This window comes from Lissotriton helveticus, chromosome 4_1, assembly GCF_964261635.1.
Source record: "Lissotriton helveticus chromosome 4_1, aLisHel1.1, whole genome shotgun sequence".
NCBI classification, from domain to species: domain Eukaryota; kingdom Metazoa; phylum Chordata; class Amphibia; order Caudata; family Salamandridae; genus Lissotriton; species Lissotriton helveticus.
The window spans coordinates 294,966,403-294,982,926 of record NC_136063.1 but is presented as its reverse complement, the minus strand read 5'-3'; the positions used below and the strand labels follow the sequence as shown (position 1 = coordinate 294,982,926).

The window sequence follows — 16,524 nt, the reverse complement described above, 5'->3', positions numbered from 1 at the left end:
TATTTCTGTATGATTATGCCAAATAAACTAGACATGAAATGGGTATGGAGAGTTGCCTAAATTGTTACCTTGACACAAACATTCTCAAGAAGATGATGACTTGCTTCTCCACTTCAAGTGTGAGTACCTCTGTAGAGGTGCTAAATATTAAGTAGGATAGGGAGCCTAAATCTCCGCAGCTGCAGTTACCAATATTCTACTAATCAATCGGTCCCTTCATCTGTCTGCTTGTCCAAACCATCTCTGTGTGCCTGCTACTGAGCTGTCTAAAAGTAAGTGTTTCTGAAGGACAGCGGGTATGTCTGTACGTGTATTGGTCTATGTGAATGGATGACTGCGTGTCTGGTGGTCCACTTTCAGGAGTGTCTGTAGCTCCAGTGATATTTTTCATAGGTGAAAGTAGATTTATGTGAACTACTGGTCTGTGTGCACTCGTAAGTGCATGTCTTGTGACCGTAGGGTCTGCTGGTGAGCGTATGTGGGTGTCTGTATGTATTTTGGAGAGTGTGTGAGTGTTTATGTGTCTGTATTTGTGTTTGTGGGTGTATTTTTGTGCATGCTAGCATGCGTGGACTTTTGCACACAGGGCACAGAGAGCCACAGAAAAGCTTGAGGGCACGGGGCATATATTTACACTTACTATATACACTTTTTACAATACAAAAGACATTGAAAACATTTCACCATTACACATTACACAAAACATTTAACAAGAAAAGAAATGTTGTTATCTAACTTCACAGTTGTACCCTACCAAATGATTCTACCAGGTTTATATATTAGACATTTTTAGTTTAAACCTGATCACGCAAAGGCTCAAAACATAATGCGTAATTTTTTATCCATTACATTCATGGAATTATTATAGGGCCTTTTGCGGAAAGAGCATTCGTTTTTACGACGAATGTACCAAAGCCTCCAAGTAGGAGGCACCAACTCCAAGTAGAAATGGCCAGGCACATGTGCAAAATACCATAAAGGCAAAAAGGAATTATTTTGTAATCCCTATGAAAAGTCATTATTATAAGAGGCAGTTGTATTTTGTCTGTTGAGTTTGAGTCTTACAGTATGTTACACCAGTCCTTAATTTGTATCACAGATAGTCTGGGAGGTGAGTGTCAGCAATAAGGGGACACGTATCATCTGAAAACAAAATTTCACTTATAACAAATAGGTTCAAGAATCACCATTTCCAACCAAGGAATGTCACACGTTGTAAATAGCTGATAGTATACTGATCCGTAAAGCACAGATTTTACCATTTGCAGACGTCTAGCAAATTCTCAGGGTTTGAGAGTAGACTTTTATTAAAATGTTGTACAGAACATTTTAGTACTATAGAAAGACAGTATTATACAGTGATGCAAAAAATAAAGTGTGCCTCCTTCCGATTTCATGATTTAACATGTTAATGTGTATCCTATGTTTATCTAATGCCCCAAAATCCTAAGAGTAAATAAATCTAACATTATGTGACAACACACACATTTCACTGCATCGTAAATTATTTAAAAAAAATCAGGCAGAAAGAAAATTGTTCCTAACTAAATACTGTGTAGGAAAGTTTCAATTCTATTAAGGACAGCAGAGGCGAGGATTATGCTTTAAACTCTCTCCGTATGAGTCTCTGGGATTGGTATGAAACAACAACCAATCACATAACAATGGTAGTCCATTTTAACATCTAATCAGGCTCCTCCGCATCCGTGATAGTCCTCCTTCCAGTTGAGCCTCCTCTTTCGTTGTGCAAATCAAGCCTCAGCAACCTCTTCTCTGGCTTGTTTGTTCCCATGTGATCCTATGATCAAAGAAAGGAATCAGTATGGGTCTTTTCCTTTGTGTAAAGACACAGTGCATACCCTCCCTGAAGGATAATGCTACCAGGGATACTTAATGACCGTAATATTATTAAAGTATACTTGTCTTGAAAAAACCTGCTTACTTACCCCATAGGGTGAGATCCCTGAAGAGAAACGTCTTGCCGGGTGTGATAATCTTCGCCTCCATGTCCCTAATAGAACTGAAACTTTCCTAGATGATAGTTAGGAACAATTTTCATTCTATGTCAGGACCGCAGGCAAGGATTATGCTGGTTCAAAGCTTGCTCACCACCAACTGAGCCATATCCAGCCCAGGCTTAAAGTAAAAGCTTTTGATCGTAGAGTCTGAGGACCAATCCACCGCGTTCATAATGTCCTCCAATCTCGCTCCGAGCGAAAAAGCCTTGGAAGCCATGGTTCCTCTGGCGGAATGCACCCCAAAGGTGGTCAGATAGATGCCTGCTTCTTGCATCACTCAATGCACCTGCCATGCAATGGCAGGAGAAGACAATGACTTATACGGTTTCTTGAGAGTCATAAGGAGCTTTCTCTCTCTTGGGAATCTAAAATCTTCAGACATTTCTTCAAAAAACCTGAGGGCACTGCACAATGCATAACTTTGGGGAGTCTGGGAAGGCTGGGTAAAGGATGGTATTGGACTTCATACTTCTACAAATGGCGAATGGGGAGAAATAGCCTGCCTGTAATATTAAGAGCTCGAACATCCGAAACTCTTCTACAGGAAACGAGGCATAGTAGCATTGCCAGTTTGGTGGAAAGCTCTTTATGGGACAGGTACCTGTCTGGTTGCCAGGACAAAAATATATTTAGCACGTGGTTGACATCCAAAGGCACTGAGTACCGGAGAGCCAGAGGAAGGGATAACCGGATTCCTCTCAGGAGCCTGCACACAAAAGGATGCTCCTCTATTGGTGTGCCCTCCTGAGATGGCAGAGAGGAAGGTGTTAATGGACTGGTAAGCCAATCCTTCGGTCACCAGACTCACTAGAAAATTCAACACTTGAGTGATGTCAGCGACCATGGGATCCATACCCCTTCGCCAAGACGCCCTCGGGCAATCGTGCGCTTTAGAAATATGATAATCAAATCAAATCAAATCAACTCAAATCAAATCAAATTCGGAGACACCAACATGTCCATCGAGTCGAAGCTGACTTGTACCCCATGCTTAGGATAGAGTACCTCAGCCTGTTGCGAAAGGCCTGGACCGACCAGCGTCCCCTGTAATTCTCTGAGCCATCAGGGAGCCCTTCAACACCAAATGAGAGGAGGTGAGGAAATAGGGGGAGTCTGATTGGAGAATCTCACAAAAGTTCCAGAAGTACCAGAAACCATACTTGCGATCTCCACAATGGTGTGATCATTACCGCATCCGGTCGGTGTTGTTGGATCTGGACCGAGGCCCGCATGATCATTGCGAATGGAGGAAAAGCATAACCCTGCTCTGGAGCCCACTCCTGTGGAAAGGCATCCCTTTCCACTGCTTATGTGTCCGGCCTGGATGCGAAGTGGTCCACTGAAAATGGACCCTACCTGTTCTGCAACTCCGCGAATTACCTCGGTTTCGCTGGATATTCCCCACCCCCCGAATACCCAGCGGTAGTTGATTTACTCAGAAGGTACTCTGCTATCACAGAGACCAGATGGTGCTGGCAGTATTGTCAAAAGCTGGTGATGAGGTCCAAGAGGACTGTGGAGCGAGTGCGCCGCAGATGGTTGATGTATCTGATGGCTGAGACTTTGTCTATCTTGAGCAGAACGCAAGATTGAGCCCTGTCTTTCGTCCAACATCGGATCGCGAACGAGCCGACTAGGAGCTCCAAACAGTTGATGTGCACGGACCGCTCCTGAGGGGAGCACAAACCCAGCGTAGCGAACTGGACACATTGTGGGCCCCATCCGGACCTGCTGGCGTCTGTCTCTATGGCGAGGTCAGCACTGAGCCAAAGATCACTCTGCCATTCCATTTTTCCATGTGTGAGAGCCACCAGGAAATTTTCTCCCGAACTTCGTCTGTGATGGAGACTGTCTGAGAGTAGGTAAGGCCCCTGCGAAGGTGTGATGCCTTGAGTCACTGTAGGGCCCGATAATGCAAAGGGTTCGGAAAGATGGCCTCAATCGAAGAGGGCAGGAGCCCTACTTGGCTGGCAATCTGTCAAAAAGAGGTCCGCGGTTTCACCAGGGTTCACTGCAGTTTGTGCCTGATTTTTGTAATCTTTTGAGATGGCATACTGAGGGAAGAGGATGATGGAGTCTATTGTGAATCCCAATAAAATTGCTCTATGGGAGGAAACCAGAAGGGACATTGATTCACTGATCATGAATCCCAGGCTTTTCATGAGATCTACTGTGGTCTGCAACTAGACTGACAGCTGATGGGGACACTGGTCCATTAGGAGCATGATGTCTAAATAGATAATGATACGTATTCCCTGCGTCCGACGGTATTCCACCACAAGTTTGAGGACCTTGGTGAAACACTAAGGGGCGGAGAAGAGTCCAAAGGGAATGCTTGAAAACATGAACGCCTGATGACACCAAATAGAATGAAGGAACCACCTGTGAGGTGGAAAGATGGGGATTGCCAGACAGGAGTCATTGAGATCTAAGCGAGCCATCCAATCGGATGGGCGAAGAACATCTCGCAGGAGGTGGATGCCCTCCATTTTGGAACGCCGGCACACTAGCCATTTGTTGAACTCTCGTAGGTTTATCACTGGCCGTTGACCCCCTTTGGACTTGTCCACCAGAAAAAAGGTTGCTGACAAAGCTGTGGGGGTGATTGGTCATTGGTTGAATAGCCCGTTTGATCAGCAAAGTGTAGACCTCGGCGTCTGTCAGTGCGGCTGCACTTGAAGAGAATTGGATTGGACGGGGTCAATTCATCTGAAAGGGATTACCATAAAACTCTATCTGAAACCCTTGAACCGGTTGTAGGACCCAAGCATCCGTTGTGATCTTCCCTAGGCGTGGATGAAAGATGCTAGTCTGACCCCCACTTGTGCCATAGAAGACAGGTGAATAATCAGTGGAATTGTTCGGGTTGGGTGTAGTGTGTTTATCTAGGTACCTGAATCAATATTCCTATTCTCTGCCCTTGTCCGGTTATAAATCAATAATATCCCTACAACGGCATGGAAACCCTTTTCATAATTCAGTCATAGCGCATGCTGTCACATTAAGCAAGCCTACTCCTCCAGCCCCCTAGAAAGCACACTGAGTTCTTAAACAAATCCAAGCCTCCAGCAACCTGGGAAATCCCCGCTGCTATTGTTTTGATTTCGTCCGAGAACTCCTGTAAAGCACTGTAAGAACGACCAGTTCTTAGTGACATCTTTATTGACGTCTTATGTCCATCCTTACGTCAAACCCGGCACCTTTCAGGTATAAATATACCAACGCTGCCTTAAGCAAACACACGGTGGTAATCCTGAAGCAGAGCAGCTACTACTTCCGAAGAGCCCAGCTGATGCGAGAGCCCACGGACGCTGCCCCTCCCTTTTGACGCGCTGAGAAAGACGCTGTCTTTTCTCTTGCCGAGAAATCCAGCCTCCGGCGTTTCCAGCTTACCCTTGCGGGTGACTGGGATACCGAGTCCTGAGAGAGAGATACCAGCCCTCCTGCCTTCTATTACCCAGGTACTGAACTGACTAAACCCTTACAGAGAATTCTTGAGTCAGATTCTTGGCAAAACAAACTTAACTTAAACTGCTACTTACTTACTCCTTCCCACGTATTAGGCTTAGGTCAGGTACACCGGGGTAGGCGTAGTTAGAAGCACCAGTTGAGTACGATTAGTCAATGTATATATGTATGTATCTATTTTATCCATTTTAAAGTATCATATGGCTAAGAAACCATATCCATGCTTTTACAGTATTATTTCATAATCCTGCTTTTACTGTATGCTTTTTACTTTACTACAAGTATTGCAATTGTAGCAATTCATTTCTCTTGTATGAGGCAAGAGACTGCTCAATAAATAACATCTTTTATTGAAAACGCCCGTCTCTCTTTTTCTCTGCAATCTGGTGAAACTAAGTAAGCACCTTTGACTGAGTGAAATAGCTGTCTTTTGTTTTCACACGACTCTAGAGATACACTCTTATTCAGGGAGAGCAAAGTTGTCATGTTTTATGGTTGTCAGAAACTAAATCCCTTCTTGTCTATCCAGGGAGGTTAAACTCCTCCTCGCTTATTCGAGAAAGTTTCTAGTGAACCCTGAGCTAGCTGGCAAAAACTTAAGTCTAATATAGTCAGTAGAGACCTAGATAACCTCAGTCCTACGTCTACACTACTGAAGATATTATTCCAATGCGCAGAGCCTATTGGGACTATAGGAACTACACTACATGGCGCCCAACGTTTGGTAAGGCGATAAATCTAACGCAAGACGTTATAGTAACTCAGTCGTGCTTTTTCACACAGACCCTTTCTCCCGTAAATACTCCAAAGACGTCTGGAGTGGGTCAAAGGTTAAAAATCAGCCGAAACTTAGTAGGAAGAGATTTCTATGTATAGTTTTTGGTTTATTCAACGTTGAAGGATACAGTGTTCCAAAATATTGTGCACCTAATCTTTGTTTCCTTGAAACTTGATCTGCAACAAAAACCTTTCTGCCAGTAACATGGGGGAAAGTGAAGAAGAAAGGGAGGCAGCTAGAATGGCAGCTCGACTCCTAGAGGATGACAATAGTCTCCTACAGAGTGACCCGGATGCAATACTCATCCCGGTCAACATAAGAAAAACTATAACTCTTAAACTTATAGAAAATGGACTGACATCGAGAGGTGGTACATATTCATATTCGTAATTGAGGCACATGAATATCGGCAAACAGAGGTATTCTATTCATGGATAAACTTTCCAGCAGCAAACGCTGTCACACACGAGTTCCACTATTACAAAATAGAGGAACCTCCGGATGACTACACTCCTTTCGAGGTGGTGGAAATCCCATTAATATACCAAGAGCACCTGCTCTGGTTTAAAGCCTCTGATTCTAAAGTGCTGGCCTTTGGTGGGGTAGAAGTTTGGGAAGCAGGATTAATCTTTTTATTAGCCTCACCTGGAGCCTTGCCCTCTAGGGAAGGTTTGGAATGTAATCCGGCTGGATAAGTGGCCCCTACCACGACGGCCCCTTGGAAAACCCGGGATGGATACATCCGCTTTATAGATGTCCAAGGAAGTGGATGTATTCACAAACTTTATAAAGGGTACCCTGAAGAGTCCCCCTTGGGCCACCGCATCTGCCTTGGAAGTGGCGAGGTACCCAGGTTTAAGGTACAACTTGACAACAGTGAATGCCGGCATTCCGTAGACAGTGCACAGTTGAGATCATGGAACCCGAAGCCTTGGCATCCTCTGCCATGTCCAGGATCATGGTCAATGGTCCGATGGTGTCTAATAGCTTGTCCTGGCAAGCTCTCCAGGCCAGGTCTATGCCCTTTTTTGGGTATTTTATGAATGTGGCTAGGCAGGTGGCCATTCCTAGTGCCCTTAGGGGTGATTACTCCCCGCTTTGCAAATACCAGATGGATGATGGATATGTCGGTGGTTAGGGCAACCTTCCCTTCCAAACTGGGCAGTGAACAGCTATGAGCCTCTTTCTCCAGTGGTCTACGGAGGCGGTTGGCCACCTTATCACAGGGGACCCACTCGGCTGACCGTGGGTGGAGGATCTGATCAGGATCCAGCATATCTGAACCTGCCGAAGCAGGGGTTGCCTCGCTGGGATGGGTGCCATGGTCTGGAGGACCCTACTTCCTCATCAGAGGGTGACTCATCATCTTGCTTTAGCCAGGCAAAGGCACCTAGGTCAACACCTTCCTCTCAGGGACATTTCGCCGGCATGAAGTCTGCACCCAGTGGTGCTGGGGGCACAGAGGAAGGTCCTGGCGCATTTGGCGCTGCTTGGGGCTTTTTGGCGCATTCACACGCGATGAGCTGCACAAAGCGCTCCTCCATGGGGCCCATGTCCTCGTCCACGGCCTGGTGCCTCTACCACTGCCCAGTAAATGGAGGCGTCAACAGCATTATAAAAATCATCAGTCCAAGGCAGGTATGCTAAGGGATCCTCATAGACATCCCCTGAGGCCTCCATGGGGAATGTTATGGCGCCATTTGAATTGGGGGAAATCTAGGTCTATGTCTAGGACAAGTGCCACTAATGTGACACGGCCCTCACAAGGTCAATATGGCAGTCAGAGGGCTGCTAATTAAGGACTGACGGTACAGTGAAGGATTTGCTGTGGGCAGAGCTGCACAATAATGGTCTATGCCAGGGAAACACTCACCCCTGTTTTAGTGTTGGGGGTAATGGTTTGGGAGTGTGTTCCCTCGTGATGACCCTTGTGGTGCCAGAGGGGCATTATGAGCATTCAATGCTGACCCTGCAATGTCAGGCAAGTAATTTCTTTGATAGTACAGACCCCATTTCATGGGACTTAACCCTCCAGACCCCAAGGCTCCGGGATTGAGGCTGCTACCGGACGAGCGATTTCAATCCTGTCAGAGTTTAAACTAAAAGGAATCGAGCGTCGTGGGTGCAGATTACAGTGCCACCGGTGGGCGGAGGACCGCAGCGATGAGCCACGCCTAATTATCAGCCACAGAGGAGCGCGAAGCGTTCACACGGCCGTTTTAAATAGGAATAATAACGCCCGCTGACATACATGCACAGGAGAAGAGGAAAATGACTTAGCTTGTAGCTGCGAGCAGAGAAGAAAGGGGAGGCCCTACAGGAAGGAAGGACTATTACAGATGCGGGAGGGGCCTGATTGGATGTTAAAATGGACTACTATTGTTATGCGATTGTTTGTTGGTTTATACCACTTCCAGAGACTCATGGGACTGGTAGTTTGTTTGGGCATTTCCAAGTTAAAACATTTGTTTAAAAAATGGCTGCTATAATAAAAAGCAAAGAGAGTTTAAAGCACAATCCTCACCTCTGGGCCTGACATAGAATCCAGGAGCCTTTTGTGAAAAGGTAAGTGCATCCTTACTATTCAGTGTCACTTAAGGTGGCCATTTAACTGAGGCACTGACAAACAGGCGCAAATAATAACTTGATCATCAGGAATGCCACAAAATAGGTATAACATAGAGACAACGTTTTGTCTGGAGCATTCAGGGTCAAAATGGCAGCCTCTGCAAAGGAAACAATGCTGCTCATTAGTACGGGAAGGGTTTCAAAGCTTTTTCCAAACCACATTTGGACCATCATTCCACAATTAGATTATTTACAACTAGAGAAAGTTCGACAAAGTTCCCAATCTATCTGGGGTGGGATCCCAGCAAATTAACCCCATATCAGGTCATACGATGCTCTTATACTTTGCAAAGAACTTCAAAGCCACATCCAGGAATATGCAGGCCTCTGTGATTCTACTATTAGGAACATGTGAACAAATACAGTCTACATCGACTTCTAGAGAGAGATAACACTGTGTCTCCAGGAAGAACATTGCTGCATTGCTTAAGTATGCAAAAAGAGTAAATAAGGAAAAGAGCTTTCCGTTTTACCTGAAACCAGGGGCAACCAAGCACTAAAGAGCAATGGTTCCTTGTGCAATAATTAGATCAAACAATCTATAGATGTAGAATGATAAAATTAAACAGTCAATAGATTTACCAAGTCAATCATTAATATGAATTAACAAACATAATTTAAGCAAAAGAATACTGTGACTATAGCCAAAGAGCAAACTTAAGTAGATGACATTAAAAAAGAGGTTCACCATCGCCGGGTCAAGAATAAGATTACAAGTGAAGATGATGGTAGCGTCTCTGCAAACGCCTATTTTTTTGGTTTCATACACACTTTCATATTTTTTCAAGTTCTTCTGCACTGTATGATCAATTGAGCACTGAGCATAGTCATGATGAAGTAAATGGCATACACTTAAGTTTGCTCTATGACCATAGGCACTTATTCTTTTGCTTGAAGTATGTTTGTTAATTCATATCAATGACTGACACGGTACATTTATTGAAAGTTTCATTTAATTATTTCTAGATTGTTTAACTCCACAAGGAACCCTTGTTCTTTATTCGCTAAGTTTGCAAACCAGCACCCGAACGAACCACAAGGCATATGGGACAATGTAATCTAGACAGATGAGACCAAATTGGTGTTGTTATACCGTAATGCACAACACAATATTTGGAAAACCAAACACTGTGTATTGCATAAAAACCTCCAAACGAAGGCTAAGCTGGTGTAGGGTGATAGTTTAGGTCCACTTTGCAGCAAGACGTAAATGACTAACAATCATTTTGTACACCATAGATTCCTCTCTATTTCAGAAGCCTACAAGAAAATGTGAGACCGCCTACCCAATAGCTAATACTTAGCCGAAACTAGATTATGGACAAAGATCTAAATCACAAAAGTAAGTTTACAAGTGAACAACTGAAAAATAAAAGAATCCGGATTTTTGAATGGACAACTCAACCCCATTGAGATAGTGTGGCAGAGAGTTTTGCATACCCAAATGCCCCAAAACATCACCAAGCTTACGCAGTTTAGTAATGAGAGGAGGGGCCGAATAATTTCTATGTGATGTGAGAAAATGATGAACACCTAAAGAAAACATCTGCTTCAAATTAACACTGTTGAAGAAGATGTCAAAGTGAAATTGGCAGCAGCGGCCGGTGGTGGGAGTACCTGCTGGGCGGTGACGTGGGGAGAGGGAGGGGCAGGGTGGGGGGTAGTAATATATGGATTATGGAGTTTAACAGGTAAGTAAACATATAAAGAAATAAAACGAATTTCGTTACGTGCACTGCAACGCATTTGGTGATGCAGTGCACGTAACGAAATTCGTTTTATTTATTTATATGTTTACTTACCTGTTAAACTCCATAATCCATACGTTACTACCCCCCACCCTGCCCCTCCCCCTCCCCACATCACTGCCCGGCAGGTACTCCCACCACCGGCCGCGGCTGGAAATTGGTGTATGTTATTTGTCACATGAGTTACTAAAATGTATCTACTCTACTATTAGGCTTTTGTGAGGACTAAATAAATGCCAGGTATGTCTTATTTTTCTCACCCGCTCACAATTGTGAGTAAACAAGCTATTTTTAGCATCTACTAGTCCTAACATGGTTAGTCAACCTTGGCTGGAAAGGAACAGGTGTTATTTTCATTCAGAAGGTGAATGAGCAATAAAGAGGCCATTATATCTTGTTTTTATTTTGACACATTTGCTGTCTGTTCAGGGAAAGAGGTCAAATGTCAGTTTGTCTTTTAACTAATTGCAATGGAAAATGAAGTTTATTTTTCTCTTTCTTACTGGTTAGAGGTTTTTGTCAAGTGAGCTGTCTGAAGATGTCAGTTATTTTTCTCTAACACATAAAATTTAAATAAATAGCCTGTAAACTAATATTAAAAATATTTCAAAATATATCAGGAATTACAAAAGCAACTTTGTTAGAAATTAAGAAGTTTTTTGCAAACAAGGGGTTAAATAGGAGCAAAACAAACCAGAACACTTTACTTGGTGATGTGTAAATGACACATATTTGTAGGAACTATTTACAAATATTATTGTTTGTACACTATATAGTTTTATCAGTAAAGCCACATGTCAGTGGGAAAGCTTGGCCGTTTTTAATGTAAAATCTGCTGATTGCAAATGACAGTGTGCCTAATGAACTGAGAGGCAAGTCAGGGGTCATGTGTATCCTAAATGTGGCTAGATTTGTATTATATATGAAAAAAAGTTTAGTCTATTAAATCAAACAATAGTTTTTTGTACAGCAGACATGCTGAACTAGCACATTTGGAGGTACTCTCATATGGGATAATGAAGAAAATGGCGGCTCCTTGAATAAAATATTTGCCCAAAGGTACATCATTTGAAACCAGTTTATGGGTCAAGAGATTTACAAATAGGTTGAGTAGACCGGCAGGTCTAGTCACATTTGTATGTTTTTTCAAGACCTGATGTAAAACCACTAAATCTATTTCTAAACCCTTGATGTATGTGATATCATTCTGTACATGGTGGAGAAAGCAGTTGCCTTCTCTATTTGGTTGCCAACGCCTTCACTAACTCCCCAGTATGTCCGCCAGCCACCACCCGACACTGTAGATGGATTAAAAGACATTACACCTTTCCTCCTCCCCCTCACGAAGTTGCCGCAGCGGCATTGGCGGCTTCGCCATTCACTTTTACACCAGAACACCATCACAGACCGCATCAAGACAGCTATTGCACACTTCCTCGTTACCAAGACACGACCCTAGCGACGCATTGGCTGGCACTTAAAGCAGTGCTACGAGGTGAATTCATTGCGATCTCCTCGGCTATCAACAAAGATCGGGCCCAAAAACGAGCTGAGCTTACGAAACGCATTGCTGAGCTGGAGCAGATGCACCAGCGCACGGGTGCCGCCAGGGCCTGGCGCCAACTGTGCACCGAGCGGAAGCAGCTAGCCGCCTTGGACCAAGACAAAACTGAATATGCAGCCCTGCGCCTTCGGCACTCCTATTATACAGGAGAGGACAGGTGCGGCTAGGTATTGGCTCATAAGTTGCGGGAGTGCGACAGCGACAGGGAGTTCAAGCTATACGATTACGAGGGCGACCTCACCTCTGACGATGCTGCCATAGCAGGTGCCTTCCGCAACTTTTACGCCACGCTTTACTCCGGTGACTCCCTTGACTTGCAACACAGTCTTGAATACCTAGAGGAGGCACAACTTTCGTCCCTGAGCCCGGAGCAGGCCGCCAGCCTGGATCGGGTTATTGGACTGGAGGAGGTCGTCGCGGCAATCTCCCGCCTCCAGTTAGGGAAATCACCTGGCCCGGATGGGTACTCTGCGGCCTTTTACAAAACCTTTTGTAGCCAAGTGGCCCCTCTGTTACGTGACCTTTTCAATTCCTTTGGCCAGCCCGACGCGATACCGGCCGAGATGTTAGAAGGCTCGATCACGGTCATCCCAAAACCCGGGAAGGACTCCACTAGCTGCAGTGCTTATAGGCCAATCTCCCTTTTAAACATAGATTTTAAGCTCTATACGAGCATCCTCGCATCACGGCTCGGACCCTATATGCTTCAATTGGTAGAACCGGACCAGCCAGGCTTTATCTCCCAACGCCAAATGAGCGACAACACCAAAAGAGTCCTACACCTCATAGAAGTTGCCTCCCGGGTGCGGCCAGAGTGCATGCTCCTGGCGATAGATGCGGAGAAGGCCTTCGACAGGGTCCACTGGCCCTACCTAGAGCAGGTTTTGCGCGGGTTTGGTTTTGGAGATACCTTGTGTACCCGCATCCTCAATTGCTATCACCTGCCCCAAGCTATGGTACGAGTTAATGGTCAGACCTCCTCCCGCTTCTGCATAGAGAGAGGCACCCGGCAGGGATGTCCTCTTTCGCCCCTTCTCTTCGCGCTCTATATGGAGCCCCTTGCGCGGAGAGTTCGGAACCACCCTTGCATTACAGGGATCAAGTTTGGGGCGGACATGCATAAAATCAGCCTTTATGCTGATGACATTCTGCTGTCTCTTGCCGACCCCCTCCAGTCCATGAGGGCCCTCTTTGTGGAATTACAAGTCTTCGCGCAGGCCTCGGGCTTTAAGATTAACATGGACAAGTCGGTCGACCTCAATATCTCTTTGTCAGCGTCTACACTGACCTGCTTGCAAGAGGAGCACCCTATTCAGTGGTCTACCACCTCAGTTCCATACCTGGGGGTCCTCTTGGGCCCAACCATACCAGATACGGTCGCGGCTAATTACGAACGTCTGCGGACCTTGATTCGGAGGGAACTGGGTAGATGGAGACACTACCCCTTCTCGTGGCTTGGAAGGATAGCAGCAATCAAAATGACACTCCTTCCTCAGGGTGGATCCAACAAACACAGTCTGAACTGTCGCAATTTATTTGGCAAGGACGTAAGCCACGGTTTAAGCGTGCAGTGGCTGTCCTTCCAGCGGAGCAGGGTGGGGTTGGTGTCCCAGATTTGCAGCTCTACTTTAACGCGGTGCAGCTCCGCTACTTAGTTGAGTGGCAGCGTCCAGAGTCCGAAAAACACTGGTTGTTCCAGGACCAGGCGGTTGCGGGTATGCCATTGCAGGGGATCCCCTTCCTCAGGAAGAAGCATAGACCTCCCAACCTCTACGCTTCCTATATCACAGGCACCACCCTGGAGATCTGGGATTGTACCGCCACGGCGTGCGAACTGACGTCGTTCCCTTCCCCTCTAAATCCCCTCTTTGACAACCCTGATTTCACGCTGGGGCTAGATCCTAGGGCATTCGCGGATTGGCGCCCCTCCCCATGCCGGGCCCTAGGCCACCTATTCGACCTCCGGGGCATTCTATCGTTCCCACAGATCACGGAGAAAGAGAGAATGCGCTATTTACAGCTTAGACACTGGGCACTCCAACCACAGATCAAACTGGGTGCCCAGCGCCTCCTGACCCCCTATGAGAGATGGTTGATCACCCGCCACTCGGACAAAAAGCTCATATCCGACCTATACAAACACTTGCTCTCGGCCTCCGCCTACACTTGCACGGTGGGAGAGGGAGTTGGGTAGATCCCTTTCACATAAAGAGTGGACCGGAATTTATTATAGGGCCCGATACTCAGCATACCATACAGGCCTCACGGAAACAATGACCAAGGTAGCCACCTATTGGTACTATACACCAGAGCGTCTCCATTGTGTCGACCCTCACATTAGCGACCGATGCTGGAGGGGGTGTGGGGAGTTAGGTACCCTGGAGCACCTCCTCTGGAGTTGTGATCGCATCCAACCTTACTGGACCACGATCCTCGATGAAATAGACTCTCATTTAGACACGCAGCTTCCCCGCTTTCCAGCATACATACTCTTAGGCTTACCCAACCCACTGATGTACCCCTTGAAGTCCAGGAGAGGCCGCCTGATAGCTATAGCCCTAGGGGCTGCCACTCAGAACATACTCGCACACTGGCGCTCTCTACATGCGCCGCCCCACTCGGGTTGGTTACAGAGACTCTGGCGGATTATAGGGATGGAAAAGTTGTCCCTCTCATTGGCGGGTAAGGGGGATGAGTTTCCCGAACTGTGGCGCCCCTTCATGACCCTTCTCACGGCGGAATTCCCGGAACTGTCTTGCCCTCGCTATCTGAGGCTCTTAAGGTTGGCTGACACGCAGATCCCTGCGAAACATAAATCTAGGCAAGCACGTTGAAAGTGGCAGGCGCGGCCTTATTCCCCTTTGTTCTTTTTCCCTTTTTCCCCTTAGCAATGGTGGATAGGGGGTGGGGGGGGGGGGTAGGGAGGGTTCAGGGGGAGGGAGGGGGGGGGGGTTTGGGTTTTGATTTTCTTCCCCTGTTGGGAACCCTCACTTGTTGACCTGCTCCCAGCATTTACTCTGTAAAACTTACCTCGCAGGCTGTATACTGTCTTACTTGCATTGTCCCCCAGGAGCTGGAGGTCCTGTTTTTATATGCCATTCGAAAACCAATAAAGAGATTTAAACCATAAAAGGCATTACACTGGAGGACTCCTTTTTTAAAAAAAAAAAGATAAAAAATGGTGGGTGTGTCTGAATCAGAATCCCAGGCCCCCTCACCCATCTGTGATGTTGGCATGGTGATGTCACATATTCCGCCATCGAATGCGGAGGAACCAGGTGGTGAGTGTTTTCATGTGCTTCAATGGGGTTTTTTATTTCCCCAATGCCTCACCATATTTCAGGTAGGCTCTGTTGGAAAGAAGAGGAGTCTCCCCTTTTCAGCAAGGCTCCCTGTAACGGTTTCCTGTGCCTCTAGGCGCGAACACCCATTTAAAAAAAATATTAGTAGGGGTTCTGTTGTGTCATTCACATTATTCTTCCACCCGTGCAGCACGAGGCAATGGGTATGGCTACTCATGCCAGTGGCTAACTTTACTGTGAGAGATAGCGCTCTAAATTTTTACAAGCAACATGCCTGTGCACAAAGTTGCAGGGACTACTATGTGAATGTGTGCTTCTTGAGATAAAAGGTGTTTTTGCCTTTAGGGAATTAGTTTTAGCAATTGTTCAGCAGCGCCCCAAACAATAAAGGTTTGCATAAGCAATGACAAAACAAGCGTTGACAAATAAGTCTGGTGATCACTATCAACCTTTTATTTATACCATTTGTAAAGCGCGCTGTTACCGAGCGGTGTCCTGGCACTGAAATGATATCTCCCCAAGGTGACAGTCCGGTTCTAAAGGCCAAAAAGCCAGGTTTTAATATTTTTCCTGAAGGCCATCAGGTTCGTACTTTGCTTCAAGGCCAAGGGCAGGGCATTCCAGGCGGTGGAAGCTCCAGAGATGAAGCTTCTGCCTCCCCATTGTGCTTTCCTGATCCGAGTTGTCTTCACTAGCCCTTTGTTGGCCGACCTCAGCTGTCTGCCTGGCGTGTACAGTTGGAAGTGCTGTTGGAGGAAAGATGGACCCAGTCCATGAACAGCCTTGTACACAATACACAATGATTTAAACATTATCCGTTTGCGCACCGGAAGCCAGTGCAGTTTCCTTAGTTCCTGAGCCACCGGCACAAACTTGGGCAGACCAGTAATCAGACGTACGGCCGCATTTTGCATCACCTGCAGTTTATTAAGCAGCCCCTGCTGAGCTTCCAGGAAGAGACTGTTGCAGTAGTCAAGGCGGGAGAGCACAAGTGCTGTCACCACAGTTTTCCTGCTAC

At 46.1% G+C, this 16,524-nt stretch overlaps 1 protein-coding gene across 4 annotated transcripts in view; it reads right to left on the bottom strand.

Annotated features, from left to right (window-relative positions):
* Positions 1-16,524, bottom strand: part of KLHL38 (kelch like family member 38) — a 58,332-nt gene that overhangs the window by 31,724 nt on the left and 10,084 nt on the right. The window contains exon 3 of one of the 4 annotated variants that reach the window (XM_078686802.1): positions 1,259-1,798. The exons of the other annotated variants lie outside the window; for them this stretch is intronic. Coding sequence (XP_078542928.1) covers positions 1,685-1,798 — 114 coding nt within the window. The 3' untranslated portion in view covers positions 1,259-1,684. Of the gene's footprint in view, positions 1-1,258; positions 1,799-16,524 lie in introns of those variants that run through there. 4 annotated transcript variants of the gene reach the window in all.